Source organism: Triplophysa rosa, linkage group LG10 (assembly GCF_024868665.1).
Source record: "Triplophysa rosa linkage group LG10, Trosa_1v2, whole genome shotgun sequence".
Lineage (NCBI taxonomy): Eukaryota > Metazoa > Chordata > Actinopteri > Cypriniformes > Nemacheilidae > Triplophysa > Triplophysa rosa.
The window spans coordinates 25,915,299-25,931,744 of record NC_079899.1 but is presented as its reverse complement, the minus strand read 5'-3'; the positions used below and the strand labels follow the sequence as shown (position 1 = coordinate 25,931,744).

At 40.0% G+C, this 16,446-nt stretch overlaps 1 protein-coding gene across 1 annotated transcript in view; it reads right to left on the bottom strand.

Annotated features, from left to right (window-relative positions):
• The window catches only part of LOC130559947 (kelch-like protein 29), a 52,003-nt gene that overhangs the window by 18,758 nt on the left and 16,799 nt on the right, over positions 1-16,446 (bottom strand). Inside the window, 4 exon segments of the mRNA XM_057343344.1 lie at positions 5,247-5,506; positions 8,518-8,714; positions 11,876-12,014; positions 15,012-15,413. Of these exon segments, the coding sequence (XP_057199327.1) occupies positions 5,247-5,506; positions 8,518-8,714; positions 11,876-12,014; positions 15,012-15,413 (998 nt within the window).

The window sequence follows — 16,446 nt, the reverse complement described above, 5'->3', positions numbered from 1 at the left end:
CGAGGTGTCTTGAACGCAGTATTAAAACTACGTGATGACGTCACGAATATGTTAATTAGCGTGTGATGTCATCAAGCAACACAGTTTCACAAAATTCAAGCGGAAACACTGTCTCTGCTCTTGTGAGACGATTGATAAATGATCCCATAATTCTACAAATAAACTACAACCTTGAACTTTTTCCTTGTTTTTCTTCTCTACTTCTATCATGTGTAGTGATAAACAGCATTACACTGATTTGAGTGCTGCTCCGAACACACACTTGCTCATACTAGGGATGGGCACCAGTACTCGATTACTCGATTACTCGAACGCGACGATCGATTGTGAAAACGATGATCGTTTTGGGGTTTAAATACAGTTTTTAATTATTTTCTTTCTTTCTGATTGGTTATGCTGGCATTTCGGGTTGTGCCCAGATATTTGATTGTTGCGTTGCGAGAGTTTGCGGTCCAGAGTCAAGTCCGGAGCACAGAAGGGCATATTGAAAGCGCACAGCGATGCTTGGTTTCACTTTGATAAACCTGACGAAAATACAGTCTAGTGCAAATGTGCAGCGCCAAGCAGCATCCAAAACATACAAATCTACAACAAGTTTGATCCGTTATCATCTTACACTCTGTCTAACGTTACACCGCACGCGAGCGGCGCGATGCAACATGGCGAAAGCAAAAAGAAACTGGACGTTTGTTGCGTCTCTTTGCGCTGCATCCAGTGGGCACAGAATTTCTGTCTGTGTTGTATTCGCGCCGCTCGCGGGCAGGGCGAGCGTTTTCAATCCATTCCCATGAAAGCTGAGCTCGCGTTGCGCTCGCGGAGCAAAGCGAGTATTCCTCATCTCCGCGAGCATTCCTCATCTCCGCGAGCGCCACGTGAACGTGCGCTGAAGTTCATAAGAATGGATTAAAAACGCTCACCCCGCTCCGCACCAGTATATTTGGACACAAAATGTCAGGTGAGACCACTACTATCAGACAGACATGTCACACGAGCATAAGAGACTTTACCGTCAGACACTGACAGACAGAAAGTGACAGGGCAGAGATGACGTTTCATCTCACGCTGATATTTCTTACTTTATTTTCAAAACATTGATAGTGAATTTTTTATAATCTAACAGTGTCGATTTAATTATATCTAATAGTTTTATTAACATAAATTTTCTTATCAGTGATGTAATTAAAATCTTTTCATTGTCACCAAGGTATGAGGGACACGCTCCGCCCCCTCTAACGCCCCGCCCCCAATTAATCGAGTACTCGTTTTTCAAACCTGTCCAGTACTCGAAATGAAATATGATCAGAAATGCCCATCCCTAGCTCATACAGTATATGGTTTTCATTTAATACTTCTGATGAATATTTGCTGGTCAAAAGAAGAAACAACCTTTTCATTCTCTCTATCTGTAATGACTATTCTATAAAATCTGCTTTCTACAATATCAAAATATCTGTTCGTCACTGCTATTGTCTCTAAAATAGAGCGACACGATTTTGTACCTGAGCTGGACACATGTCAAACATCTTTAACACATGTTCCACACAGAAATCTCCAGAATTAATTCAGCAAAACACGTTTGTGTTAGTCAAATCATCCACTGAAACACAGAGCATCAGCAAGAGTATGCTGATGTGCTGTCAAACATTTCACAACGAAAGTCTCATAAGTAAAGGTTGTACTGGTAAATATGCAGACGGTCGCTATAGATCTAAAAGCAGACGTGTGATCTCCGAAAACACATTTTCTGATGATTTTGAGTGTTTTCTGTACACCGTTGTGTAGTGGATCAGATGGGATATGCAGATGGTCAAACGTTGGGCTACGCAGGACTGAATTACTGGAAGACTAGTAAAAACGTGATGAAGAACAGAACCGAACAGAAAGCAACAAGAAGCTGCAGGAAGCCCAGCAGAAAACTGACATTCGGCTAATCTCGCTAATATTTCATTTCACGCCCGCCGCCTTCTTCACATTATCAAGTCATAGAATAAACAACAGTCCCCAGGGCAAGATGCTACATGCCAAAATGAAATCTGCAATGTTTATTCTGCTGCTTGTAAATATAAAATGCGTCTGTCTGAGTCATAAATCAAGAAGTGCAGTCGCTCTCAGAGAGAATCCAGGAACAGATGCTAATAGAAAGTGAAATTCGGAAAAGTTTCCCGGTATGTGCGTTGTTTCTGTGCCGGAGGGCGACAGTTTGGTAACGAAATGAAAAAGTGAAAAGCGTGCAGGAGAGAGAGAGACAACCACACACACAAACTCAAGCAGGCATTAAAAATACATTAGATAAGGAGACGCACACGGAGGGTTTATTCTTGCGACGGGACAGCAGGCCGCTGCGAGCGAGCTTTGATGGATGGGGAGAAGTGCAGGACTGAGAAGAAGACAGATTAAACATGTCCAGAAACACTTCTCTCTCTCTCTCTCTCTCTCTCTCTCTGTGTGTGTGTGGAATATACGGCACAGCGGCGGTGGAGGCAGACAGCAGCACGTCTGTGATGACGCCTGTGTGTGGAGATAAAGCAAACGTCTCTGACTCGCTGTGAAAAATGACCTGTGAAAACAGCCTCCCATCGCAACACTCAGCAACTGTAAACCAGAGAGTCTCTACAGACAGTCAAAAACAAACACAAATCCCCCTCAAGACTTCATTATAAATGCATCAAATATTCTAAAAAAACTCACAATATTGTTTTAAAGGTGTTTTTATGACATCATAACGTGAGACAGCGGGTTTACTGAATCTGTACTTAAATACTGAAGTCATAAAAGAGTGATGAGCTCTGAGAAACAGACGGCAACACAATTATTTTCAGCTACTGTACTGGAGGCTCTTTTCAGACGATCGAGACTTTAGAGAATAAATCTCTCTTCACTTACATTATAACACACAAACATTCCAGATTTAGAGCCGTCGAACCGAGCCCACGAGCAAAACCGTGAAACGCTTGATTTATATACAGCAGCGGCCCGTTAACCAGCAGAGAAACACTTCGATAACACTCAGAATAAAAGAAGAGCGAGACGGGCAGAGAAACAGAGTGTGAAAACAAAAGAGAAGGGTTTCTATATTTGTGATTTCATTGGCTAAAGCTCAGAGGAGAGAGAAGTTCATTTCTGCCTGACTTCACATTGATTTCCTCGATGGACACACAATAAACATCAGGTCACGGCATCAATCTCCAGCGCTCTCTTTTTCATGCCATCTCATCCACACGCCAGCAGTGGGTCAAATCTCATCTACAGTCAGATTTAAAGCGAACACATTTAATCCCGACTCATTTCAATAATGCAAACTGATGTCAGGGCTTTTTCTGCATTGAAAGATTGGAGGCGACCGCCTCCGTCAAATTTCATGCCGCCTCAGTCTCTTGGCAAAATTATGTCTTACATTGCGTATATTCTGCCAACAGACTGTCGTTTGTAACTGCAGTTGTGGCATTACGCCTAAAGGGAGGCGCTGTCTCGTTATCAGTCCAGGCTGAGGCGCTGAAGAAGAGTCGAAGTACAAGAGCTAATAGGCTTAGCTGTGTTATTAACTGTGTATTAGCTGTGTTTCACGGCTTTTCAGGTGAACATTGTTTATTTGCATCCAAGCTTCTTGAGCATACTCTTCACGGAAGTCATTCGCCATTTCAAACAATCTGAGCAAACAGCAAGACAACAAAGACCAACTACCAAACAGAATGGAGAAGGATATGCTTCTTAGCCTACCGTTCTTGGTTTGAGCGGCACACTGCACACTTTCTGTGTGTGTATTGACCCCTAGTGGACTAGTGCACTTTTTCGCGCATGCGCATGCGCTGATGTCGGACCTTTCTGATGACGGAAATTGCGTCATGCGGACGGCGCGCGAACTCGGACGGAAGTACCATACTTCTGCCTTTATACTGTACACAGCGAGTTCGCCAGTATGAACGCACATTGCGAAAAGAACAGCTCGCAAACAAATGACTCCTTTGAACCAAAATGACCAAAATCACCGTATATAGCAAGCACGGACTTTTGGAACTTGTCATTCTTTGCACGGAAAGCATGCGTGCGTGTCAGGAGGACGGCGAAAGAGTGCGCAGGAAACAAAAGTGAAAGAGACTTTTTGACTGTTTAAATGGTGAGATGCTTTATTGCATTCCTCTTTCACATGCGGTCACTTTATTGGTAGTTCGTTGGTTATGAACGTGCTGTATTCCCGTTTGTACAAAAAAAAAACATTATTATCAAGTAATTTTGTAATTTTGAAAACAGTTTTGAGCGAGATCTGGTCTAGTATTGTATGGCACAGCATCGTTACGTGATGTTTAAGGAAAATGTCCATTCATTTTACTATTTGTGGCTTGTGTTTTGAATATATGTTCCTCTGCATTTCAGACATTTCACCTAAACACATTTATTTTGCACATTGCGACTTGAATCTGGCTTATTTCGTTTTTTATTTATTATAAAGGTATATTCTGTTCTAAACAAATTCTGTAAATGAATGTTTGATTGTTTTTTGGTGCATCAATGTTGCGATGAACTTTGCGCTGTACCCTTGTTGACCACCTGGTGTCATCCTCGCATGCACGCGCATGCGTCGACTATAGGCAAGACGCGACGAGTCTGATTCGACTATGTAAATCCTTAGTCGAGGACACCCCTATATCATATATTATATAATTGATATAATTATGTTTTATATAAACCCAGACGAGATATTTAAGAGATGTAAGCGGCATTGATACTCAACCAGTGAAATATCAGCCATCAGACATGTGAACAACCGTCTCTCTCACAAACACTGTTGTTTGCATTCCTCTGATATTCTCTTTTAAAACGACTCGTAATAAACAACATCGAGATGAGCACAACATCTTCTGTATTACAGGATTCTTTCCCAGACACATGAACATGAGTGAAGAAGTGAAGATTGATTCTCAGGACAGACAGAAGTTTTCCTCAAAGAGAAAAAAACACACTTTTTGATGTAGTGTTCATGAAAAATCCATCCACTACTCGCACTATAACGACAGAAGCTTCAGACAGACAGACAGGAGATGAGTTTCAGTCGTGGGTAAACTTTCAGAATGATGTAAAGCAGTCGGGTTTATATTTCAATGGTTTCTTTATGGCTGGAGAGACTGTCAGATAGGCCTACTCAGAAAGTTCAGCTTTAAGTTTAGTCGAACACTTCTGAATCTGCTCATTTAACTCATTCTGCTCTTGGATATATGAACATAATGAATGACGTGGCTGTGGTTTCTCACCTGGACTCTGCTGTCGGGGTCTTTTTTAATCCATTTGATGAGGGTCTCATACACCAGCTCTTCAGCTTTAGTGTTCAGACGGTCATTGGACATGTAGCTCATCAGATCTTCTTTAGAAATGTTGAGGATCTCGTCTTGAGCGGCCACCTCGGGGAAGTTCTGAAGAGCGAAAGCTTTGGCCATGTTGTGAAGTTCTGTGCACTGCATCGCCTCCGCCATCGCCAGAACCCCGAGACAGTTAGCGGCTGTTAACTGTTTCTCTACAAACACACACACACACGAGCTGTGAAAGCCAACAATAAGATTACATTTATCCAAGTGTTGCCGGGGAAAAGCTGAATGATATCTCAAAGAGCCGGCGGGACACACATCCATTAAACACAAAGCCCCAGAATCTCTACAGACGTCAGTTAGTCAAGACATACAAAGACTCTTTTCTACCAAACTAAAGGTCAACAAAAACTCTCTGTTCACTGCACCAACAGCATAAACCCTGAAACTGTGTTTACAATACATTTAACATATCTCGAAATCACAAAAATACAGAATTGTATTACTGGATCGTGAAAACAAAAAAGAATCAACTGCTTGAAAGAGAGGCAGGTTCAGCGTTTGAGCACAATATTATATTTACTGATGAATGGTTCATACACAAGACCACCATAAATGTTAACACGGGTGATTGTGCATTTATGTTGAATTTAAAAAAACACTGTAGCGAGGAAGGCGGGACGAGAGCCGTGCGGCAGGAAGGCGGGGCCGGTGGCGTGAGTGATAATGAGTATCAGCTGTACGCGCACCGGTCCCCCATGCCTCACGGAGGAGATCGGGAGCATAAGAGGACGAACGACAGGACTGCCAACAAGAGAGGACAGGGCCCGGACATTAGTTAAGTTTTGTTTACGTCCGTGTGGCCGGCAGTCCCGTCGCTCCTCTTATACTCCCGATCTCCTCCGTGAGGCATGGGGGACCGGTGCGCGTACAGCTGATACTCATTATCACTCACACCACCGGCCCGCCTTCCTGCCACACGGCTCTCGTCCCGCCTTCCTCGCTACAAACACAAAAGATATTTTAAGAATGTTGATAGTCAAACAACACTGAACCCCAATATCTTCTGTTGTGTTTCACTGTGTTCCACTCATGCTTAAACCACATGAGAGAGAATAAACGATGATTTGATCATCTGACGATTTATCTGAGATAACAAGAAAATCTGTAAGGACAGATGTGCATGTTAGTGATGATTAGGGCTGCAGCTATCGATTATTTTAGTAATCGAGTATTCTACTGATTTTCCCATCGATTAATCGGGTATTCGTATAATAATTACTTTTTCTTTATTAAAGAGCAATACTAAATATACAAGAGAAAATAATACAGGTCTCTTAAAATGAACAACTAATTTGTGTCGTTTTTAGAAAAAATTAACATATTTATTGCATACATTAATATCTGTGAAAACTACACCCATTTAGTACATTCCATTGCCATATTACATTCAAAATGCAACATAGGCCTAATACAAATGTATAAATAAGAAACATTAATAAAATAGAAAGAATAATTTCAAAACAACTAACTTGCTTATGCATGATGCATTTAGTTTATCTAAATTCGTTTTAGTTTCTTTTTTTACAATTAAATAGTAATACATTTGTCCACATAAAAATACAGAGTTAACCGGACTTTTATTTTGGCAGGTTGTCGGAAGACGCTTATTTTTTTAGTGTGTTAGCTTCACTCAGTAAAATGTTCTGAAATAAACTCTCAGAGCAACTCTGGAGATGAAGTTCATGTGTTCATGTCCTCATAAAGCGCAGTTCATTCACTCAGACACGCAGAACAGCCAGATGACGTGTGTAAATAACAGGATTCGGCGTCCACAAGTCCGCATCTAGTTTGATGGACTCAATGCAGCCGGAAAACAAGTTTCACTCGCAAAATAGACTAAAACTAACTAAAATAGCAGTTCACCATTTCAATAAGCTATCACCATGTGTACTGTAGTTAAATGGATTAAACAAAGCTTCGAAGCAACAAAAATTGTCTCGATGATTTTTTTGTATTTGAGTTACTCGAGGAATCGTTTCAGCCCTAGTGTAGAGGGAGATCTTCAGTGGTGTGAATGTCATTTGACATCCGTCGAGGTGCTGATAGATTAATAATCTCCAGATCTCAGGGGTTTATGGGAAGAGACACACTCGAGAATAAAAAAAAACAAATCTGTCAAAGCTGCCAACACAGACAAAGCCAAACTCATTATTCACCTTCATTTCCATCTACAGCAAATCTGAATGCGCATAATTCATGACTGTCACAAAACACTTTATTTACACTCATTTCAGGCGAGCGCTAACACTTATAGTGAAAATAAATCATCAGTCATTTAAAAGATTTACTCTCGATTCAGTCAAACCGATATACACGTGTGCTACTGATCAATCTGTTCAATAATATGTTCATCTGAAACTCACAAGTGACTTCACATCGCTTCACAAACCTAACAGATCATGAGAGCTGTAATGAAGAACTGTGTGTGTGTGTGTGTGTGTGTGTGTGTGCGTGCGTGCGTGCGTGCGTGCGTGTGTGTGTGTGTGGAACAGCTGTCAATCAACACAACACAAGCTTGAGTCTCTTGAGAGGGGCAGTGTGTGAGATACAGACTGAATGAACATCACTGAAATCTACAGCTGCACACCGTCACCATGACAAAACTACACATATTCAAACTCAATCTGACAAATGCATAAATATTTTGTGATTTTTAAGGTCCTGCTTTGGTTTATGGAGTGTCCACAACAAGTTTACGCACATACACGGTGTAAAAACGCTTTTATTTTCTACTAACAGGCCGTTATTATTACCTCATTTCTCGACTGACTCTTAAATGATTCGTTCGGCGATTCGTCCATCTAATCCCCTCCTTTCTGTCAGCCTAGTCTGATCTGATTGGTCAGATGGTCTAGTCTGCTGTGATTGGTCTACCGCGTGCAGTGTCGCAAAAGGAAAGTAGGCGGATTACACGCAAATCCGACCCGGAACTGAAATTCGAACGACAGACGAGTCGACTCGTTGGCGTGATTCAGAGTCGACTCCTTTTTTCTCAAGCCAATAACTTTGTTATTCGTTCACTTTCGGCTTTACAACTCGGCAGACGGCTGACATTCACACACTGCAACATCACACACCGCATGACATGTCATTTTAAGGACACTGTAATATGTACTCTTTAAGTTGTTGTTATGAGTGTGGAGAACATGAAACTCACCAAGAAAAGACACACAGACTTTACAGAAAGTGTTGAACTGAAACTTGTTGGCGGCCTCCAGTAGAGTTTTGGCGTTGGCCGAGTCGATAATGAGAGATCCGGTGTAAACAAACTCCAGCAGAAGCTCCAGAACATCAGCGCTGATGTTACTCAATGTCAACTCCATCTTCTCACCGCTTCTGTTCTCCACCCATAACCTATAACACAACACGGACAACATTACATCTCTCTCAAGCACAACAATCATGATGAAAACTATAAACGTCATGAGTCATTGTAAAGCACTGACCAGCAGCTCAACAAATTCAGTGTTAAAGTGTTAAAATATCTTTATTTGTTTTCGGAAGACGCCGGGAGGTCTTAAAACATGTTGAACGTCATGTGGGTGAGTAAAAAGAACACAAATTTGATGTGAACGTTTCCTTTAAAACTGAAGTAAGCCGCTATACATTTACTGTACATACACAACACCCGTCTGAGAGAGAGAGAGATGATGAAACATCAATGTTTTCTTCACATAAACACCGAGCAGATCAACACTTTTATTAAAGGTGAAGTGTGTCACTGCAAAGAAAACTGCAGAAATAACAAGATTTTTATTTCACCTTTAGTGCTGAGGTTTTCATTTTTTAGTGACTCTCCGCTCATGTTAAATGTCTTTGCTTGACTGTATGGGATTTTTTCTTATGATTTTAACAGATTTATTATTCTGGATAAGTTTATGATTTTTTGAATGTGCAACACTTAAGGCTCAAGTGCAGTGTACTTTTTTAATGCGTACGCAAACATCCAGTTAGATTTTACAGGTGATTTTGTTCAATTTAAACGGAAACGTGTATATTAACATTGAAACATGTGCACACTTCAACTTTTTAATGATTCAAAATATAGAAAGACAAGACTGTGTGTGATGATAAAGTGCAACATGACACACTTTACATGTGAAGACAAACAAAGAGAGTCAGAATCAGACAGACAGATTCAGAGAGAGAAAGAGAGACAGACAGATTCAGAGAGAGAAAGACAGAGAGAGAGAGTAAGACAGGCAGTCACACAGACAGTCAGATTCAGACAGAGAGAGAGAGTCAGACAGACAGAGAGAGAGAGAGTCAGACAGACAGACAGAGAGAGAGAGAGAGAGAGTCAGACAGACAGACAGAGAGAGAGAGAGAGAGAGAGAGAGAGAGAGAGAGTCAGACAGACAGACAGACAGACAGAGTCAGACAGATAGAGAGAGAGTTAGACAGACAAGTCTACGACAGACAGACATAGTCAAACAGACAGACACAGAGAGAGTCAGACAGACAGAGAGAGTTAGACAGACAAGTCTACGACAGACAGACAGACAGAGTCAGAGAGTCAGACAGACAGAGTCAGACAGACAGACAGAGTCGGACAGACAGAGAGAGAGAGTTAGACAGACAAGTCTACGACAGACAGAGTCAGACAGACAGACAGAGAGAGAGAGAGAGAGAGAGTCAGACAGACAGATAGAGAGAGTTAGACAGACAAGTCTACGACAGACAGACGGAGAGAGTCAGACAGACAAACAGAGTCAGACAGACAGAGAGAGAGAGTCAGACAGACAGGATGATGTAAGCAGGGAGGTAAATGCATGATGGGGTTTCAGGCACAGGGAGCCAGCAGCCATCCTACAGGGAATGATGGGATTGTTTTCCATGACTGGGCCGTAGATTTACTGTTAAAACAGAGTTGAGCACGGCCTGTGTATGAACATCATTAAATATTACACTGAGGGTGTGTGCGTGTGAATGAGAAGAAACAGACTGACGGGACGGGACGTCTCTTGAGGTGGCTGAAAAACAAGAGTGTTATTCCTTAAAAGAAAAATCAAAAATGCAAAAGTTTATTGCTGTCAGGCGTCAGTGGAGGAGGAGAAATAATCAAGAAAGAAAAGAGAAAAGGGCCAGTCAAGCGTTAGAATGTCGATGAGACAGAGAAAGAAAGAAAATCAAGAGAAACATCTCTTCTGTGTTCTCCGGATAATTGAGATGATATTACGGTGTAAAATTCTCACACGCACACACACAGAAATGTGTTTGTGAGGTGAATCAGCACATTTTCTGCTTCAGTGAGAAGAGAGCGAGATCGCCGCTGTGTGTTATTGCTCCTAATGCACTTTCCTTTGCTGGTGCTCCACTCAAGCCGACCTGAACTTACATTCACCATCAAACGCTCACACACCTCTTGTAGGAGATGAATGAGGATGTGAAAACCTTACAGCTAACCGCACATGAAAACACATTTGTTCTTTATGTTCCACAGCTTCTGACGCAATGATTCAAACCCAAACACACGTGACGGTATACTGACGCTTGTGCTCCAGTTTTATACTGTTCACCTGACAAAACATAGAGCTCATATTCAATATACTGTAACATCCACATTTCAAAAATCTGCCAAAAATCCTTTCAATAAATATAATATAATATAATATAACTACATAATGTTCTGTAATCATGTTTAATATCTAGGAAATTAGATTTTGTTTGTAGTGATTGTGAAGGTCATATGAAGAGTTTGGTTCCAAAATGACATAACTCCGTTTTTACATTTTTTTCAAAAATCATCCCTTACAGAAAAGACACATGATTTTCACACGTTATCACCTGTACAACATGTGCAAAAACCACATGTGAAATCTGTGTTTTTTGAACATTTTTGTGTGAAACCCACGTGGTGACTTGTTTATTATTTGTTTTCATTTGTTGATATATTGCACATACATGTCGCACATGTGATCCCAAGGGTTTTTACATGCGAGCCCATGGGCTTTACATGGGATTCAGACAAAAATGTTCCAAAAACACAGATTTCACATGTGGTTTTTGCACATGTTGTACACGTGATCACATGTGAAAATCATGTGTCTTTTCTGTAAGGGATGATTTTTTTATTGTGCAATTCATATCAATCAAACTGCAGTTGGTTTGTCTTGATTCAAGCCATAAAAACACAGCTAACTAACACAATAAAGACATGAGTTTTGAAAAGTATAAACATGATTCAGTATGAGAGCGCATGCGGTGAAAACACTGAAGCGCCGGAAGTCTTCTGAAAGAAAACCCTGAGCGAGAAAGATCTCCATTGAGATGCAGACACAATGACAGCGGGTCATCCAGAACATTCTCAGATAAACCAAACACATTTATAAAGAAAAACACCCCAGTCATGGAACTTCTGCGCCCATTCAAATGCTTTCTAAATGAAGATGAAAGGGTCGGAGCGGGCGAGGCGTGTGAATGGCTACTGGCCCTGTGACGGAAACCACCGGCACAATCTTCACACCTGCAAGAGAAGAAAGATGGAGGCCTATGAAAAGAGCTGAAGATCAAACCTTTTCACCACGTCCTTGAAATACAAGCTGCAGGAAGCGAGAACATTTTGATGGACTTCAAACTCTTTTCCTTCAACAATTATTTTCAGGTCTGTAAACTCTTTGTCTCGCCGCTGCCGGTTCAGTTCCTTCAACATCTCTGTAGGACAAGAGAAAGAAGACAAACAGTAACACTCTTTATGGGGGGGGGGGGAGTTTAGGCAGTTTTAAGACAGAAATACAGCAGATCGGGAAATCATTTGTTTGCTGTAAAAGATTCGGAGGATGTAGAAGAGAACACAAGAGTGATGTTAAAGAGAGAAGCTACACGTCTACAGATCTCGTGTTCTGAACGTCACTGTCATGAACCTCGCATGATCTTCTCTGATCCGCTGACATCACAGATGATGAGAGAATGGAGAGAATAACACAACACCGAACACTTTCAGAAAATATATTCTTATTTACTTTTCGGTGTAAATCGTTACTGTATGGTTTGCCTTGTGTTGTGTATAAAATATATTTAAACAGTGTTGACAGGTCACAAATGAATGTAGAGACTGAGACGGCGAGAGGTCTTTGTGAGCAGAAAAAGAGAATTAAGCTTCAGTTCATTCAGTACAAAAGAGCTGTGAATGACTGAATAAACCACAGCGCTCTGAATCACACCACTCTTCATCTTAACTCTTAGAAGGATTGAAATAAAAGTGTTTTTAACAACAGCACACATCTTTATATAGTCTGGATGATATTAACCCTTATGCGGTCTTCTGGGTCTTTTTGACCCGCAAATGATGTTTGCTATAATATAAAAATGTTCTCTTTGTCCAAATGGCATGAAACTTTGTACGGTGGTCAACACTTTCTAGATCTACAAATAAAACAATAAAATCGAATGCTATCTTGATTTTATGTTAATGAGAAAAAAAAGTCACACTCATGGTCTTCGGGGTCCCGCTTAGAAAACGGACAAAATTCATCCTAAAATTAGAAACAACGCAAGACACACATAGACAGAAATGAAGGATCACATGAAGGAGAGAGAGAGAGAAAACAATTTAGCACAGACACACAGTTCTCTTACAGTTAGTAATTAATATTTAGATTAATTTTGAAGAATTACATGGAAAACAGATGATTGAATCGAAAATGATTAACCGTAAAGACTCCAACTTTTCTCTTTGTAACATCTTGTTCAGGTTTGATTCTAATCATAATTTAACATTATTGAAAAACTTTTTTCTTTTTCAGTAAAAGAATGCTAAACTTTGACAAAAAGTAATTTTTATTGTTATAATTGTGATTTCATAATATGTATGAATAACATGAGTCTAATCTATAATATGTATAATATAATAATCTATAACTTGTGAAAAGATATCATTCAGTTGGTCTAATAGCACATAGGAAATAGTGGAGCTCTGCAGCCATCTACTAGTAAAAGTGATCATTTTTTACTTAGATGGGCAAAAATCGTACACTAAACCATGTCAAATTATCCATGTTATCATCAAAAATGAAAGTTAGAAATGTGGGTCTTTTATAAAGTGAATTTTACAATTTTGCTGTTTTTGTATAAAAACCTATAAAAAAGTATTTGATTATTTATTTAAATAAAATATCACAAATTTTCCAAAAACTGCACAAATGTGAAGTAAAAACATTAATGAACATAGAAAATTCACATTTGTTTAAAAAACAATTATTTTGTTTCAAAATTACATTTTGTTGCCTGGGGTCTCAAGAGACCCCAAAGACCATGAGTGTACACCCCAAACGAAGACCGCATAAGGGTTAAAACACCTGCTTGCCCCCACATAACACCTCTACACTCTCTGACGTGAGAATATTCAATAATGAGCCCCAGTTCATGTCATCTGAAAACATCTATAATGTATAAACTTCATCTTATTTCCCCTCATGCCTCACAGCGATTACACGTTCCGTCATCTTCAGAGGAATAATACTCATTCAACAGTGTGACAGATGATTCAGACGTTAAAAAGACACAATATCACATCAATCTTAAGACAAAAACACACAATGTGTCTTTAGTGTTTAACATCACACAATAATCACACAACGCACCGCTTTATCTTTTACAGGAGAACACAATACACAGCCTATGTGAGTCAAGAAGATAAAACAGGATTAGTACAAAAAAAATATATATATATGTACATAAATATAAAAATGCAAATATGACAATGTCAACATTTTGCAAATGATGGTAGTTCACAACAATGTTCTGTGTGTTTCTAAACAATCTCTAATGATCTAATAATCTCAGATCAGAAATCGTGTGAATAACATGAACAGCACAAGTGAAATGTTAATATAAAGTGAATATGAAGAAGTGAAGATGATCCCGCAGAATCTGAGAAGGGTTTTTAAAAACATCTGAGCTGTTAAACAAACAACTTCACTTGGTCAACGTCATACATTTAAGTAATCGACTATAAATACTGCAAAACATTTCTTATTATAGAAACCCTTTCCTTTCCTAAAAACCCTCTCAGATTGAAGAGTTTGTTTCCAAAATGAGAACTCTGTTTTAAAAAAAATCAGAAGTCATGTTTTTTATTATGTTATCATGTTTTTATTGTGTAAGTTAGCTGTATTTTTTGAGTTAATATGGATAAAAATAAAACAAACCAACTACAGTTTGATTTATATTCATTGGAATGCACAAAAAAAAATTGTGTATATATATATATATATAATTTTTCTCTTTTCTTTAAAGAGGGTTTTAAGTTGCACATTTTCAATAATAACGTGTTCTTAGTAAATGAGCTGTGGTCTTTCTCTCTGCTGTGTTGATGTATGAAGTGAAATTCATTTACACTGGATTAACATAAGCTTCCCATTGATTTGGAAATGATTCTCTCAGTAAATGTATTCGATCGCACACACCGTCTCTTAAATCACAGCTGAATTCCTCAAATCACAGGAAAACCCTGTGTGCTCGTGTAGGTGTTGATGAATGGAGGTTTTTATTGAAAGTGAACGTCTGTGAGGTAATAAATGTATTCAACATCATTCGCTCCTGAAGAAAGGAATGGTAATTGCTTTACCGCCGTCGCAAGGAAACATTAGATCTCCTGTGAAAACTTTCTGAAGTGATTAGGCAACAGAAGGCGTGTGGTGCGCGGTTTACCTTTGGGGTGCCAGCGGTCCGTGAACTCATATTTCCCCGATCCAACCGTTCTCAGCATCTGCAGCCCGCCGGACGTCTCCCGAGGGTTCTGCTGGCCGTTGGTCAGAGGCGATGAGCTCGTGGTGGCAGAGTGCACCATGGGATGTGTGAGGTGACCGTTGGCCACGGGGTTTGTGATCTGGCAGACAGCGGGCACGGCGGGCAGGGTTTGGCTCTGGACGTTGAGGAGCGTGTGTGAGGTCTGCTGTGGCAGCTGGTACTGATGGGGCATATGCGGGTGAGGGGGGATGATGTGTGTTTGGACACTCGTCCCCTGACTGTATGCCGGAGCGTGTGGAACAGCATACGCGTGAGACAGAAGCGCGGCCTGACAGACCGCCGGAGGAGGCCACAGCTACACAGCTGAACACACACAAACACACACACATGCAGAGATGACTAAAACCTACACAACACTACTGTACACTCTCTTAAATGTTTCATTTCAGCCATTTCCACAACATTGTTATTTTTTGTATGATCTGGCGTCAGATCCACTGATCTATATAAATGAGTGGATTGCTCATGCCGTCCTTACACTGAAGCTACCGCGCCGCCATGTTGGTATGCCCAAACGTTCTATTAAATTAATAGCGAGTCATCACATACTTACGATAAAACAGTAACTTACCAGTCCCCGTTTTTATATCTAAAGTCTCACATTACATTCTTACATCTCAAATGTCTTAAGCATGTAAATGGTTGATTATTTATAGTCGGGAATTTTCCCGTCTTATTAGATATAGAGTGCGTAGATATCAGATCAGCAGACTAAGGGGTGATTCACATTTCGCGCGGAAAACGCGAGCCACGCCGCTTTCTCTAGTCAAATGACCCACGTTGCAAAAGACGCAATACTGTATGTGAATCGTCTCTAACAAGACACCTCAACATATGACAAACGTGCTTATTCTGACGTCTAAATACAGATAAATACAGGCTGTATACGTTCTTTAAGTCACAGAGCTTTATTATCTAAACATTTACACACATCTATACATCGCTATTCTGCCCAAAATAAACATAAACATTGGAAAAAACATCAGAAGTAACTACGGCTGTCACAGTTATAAAATTTGGCTGACGATTAATTGTCTATTAAACAATTAATTGGCGATTAATTGTTTGTTTAAAGGTTTTGACAATTATAACGATTAATTACTATTCAATGAATAAAATATAAATACATTAAGAATAGAGTGACCTTAACAGAAAAGACTGTCTTAACATAAAAACTGAGATATGAGGATGATGTCGTCTGGAATCACTTTAATCAAACTCATAAACACAAAAAATACAAATCTGATACAACTCAAATGATGAAGGAATGTCATTCGATCGTAACAGTGAGTGCAGATCAAGGACGGTGGATGTAAAATGCTGCAGATCACCCTTG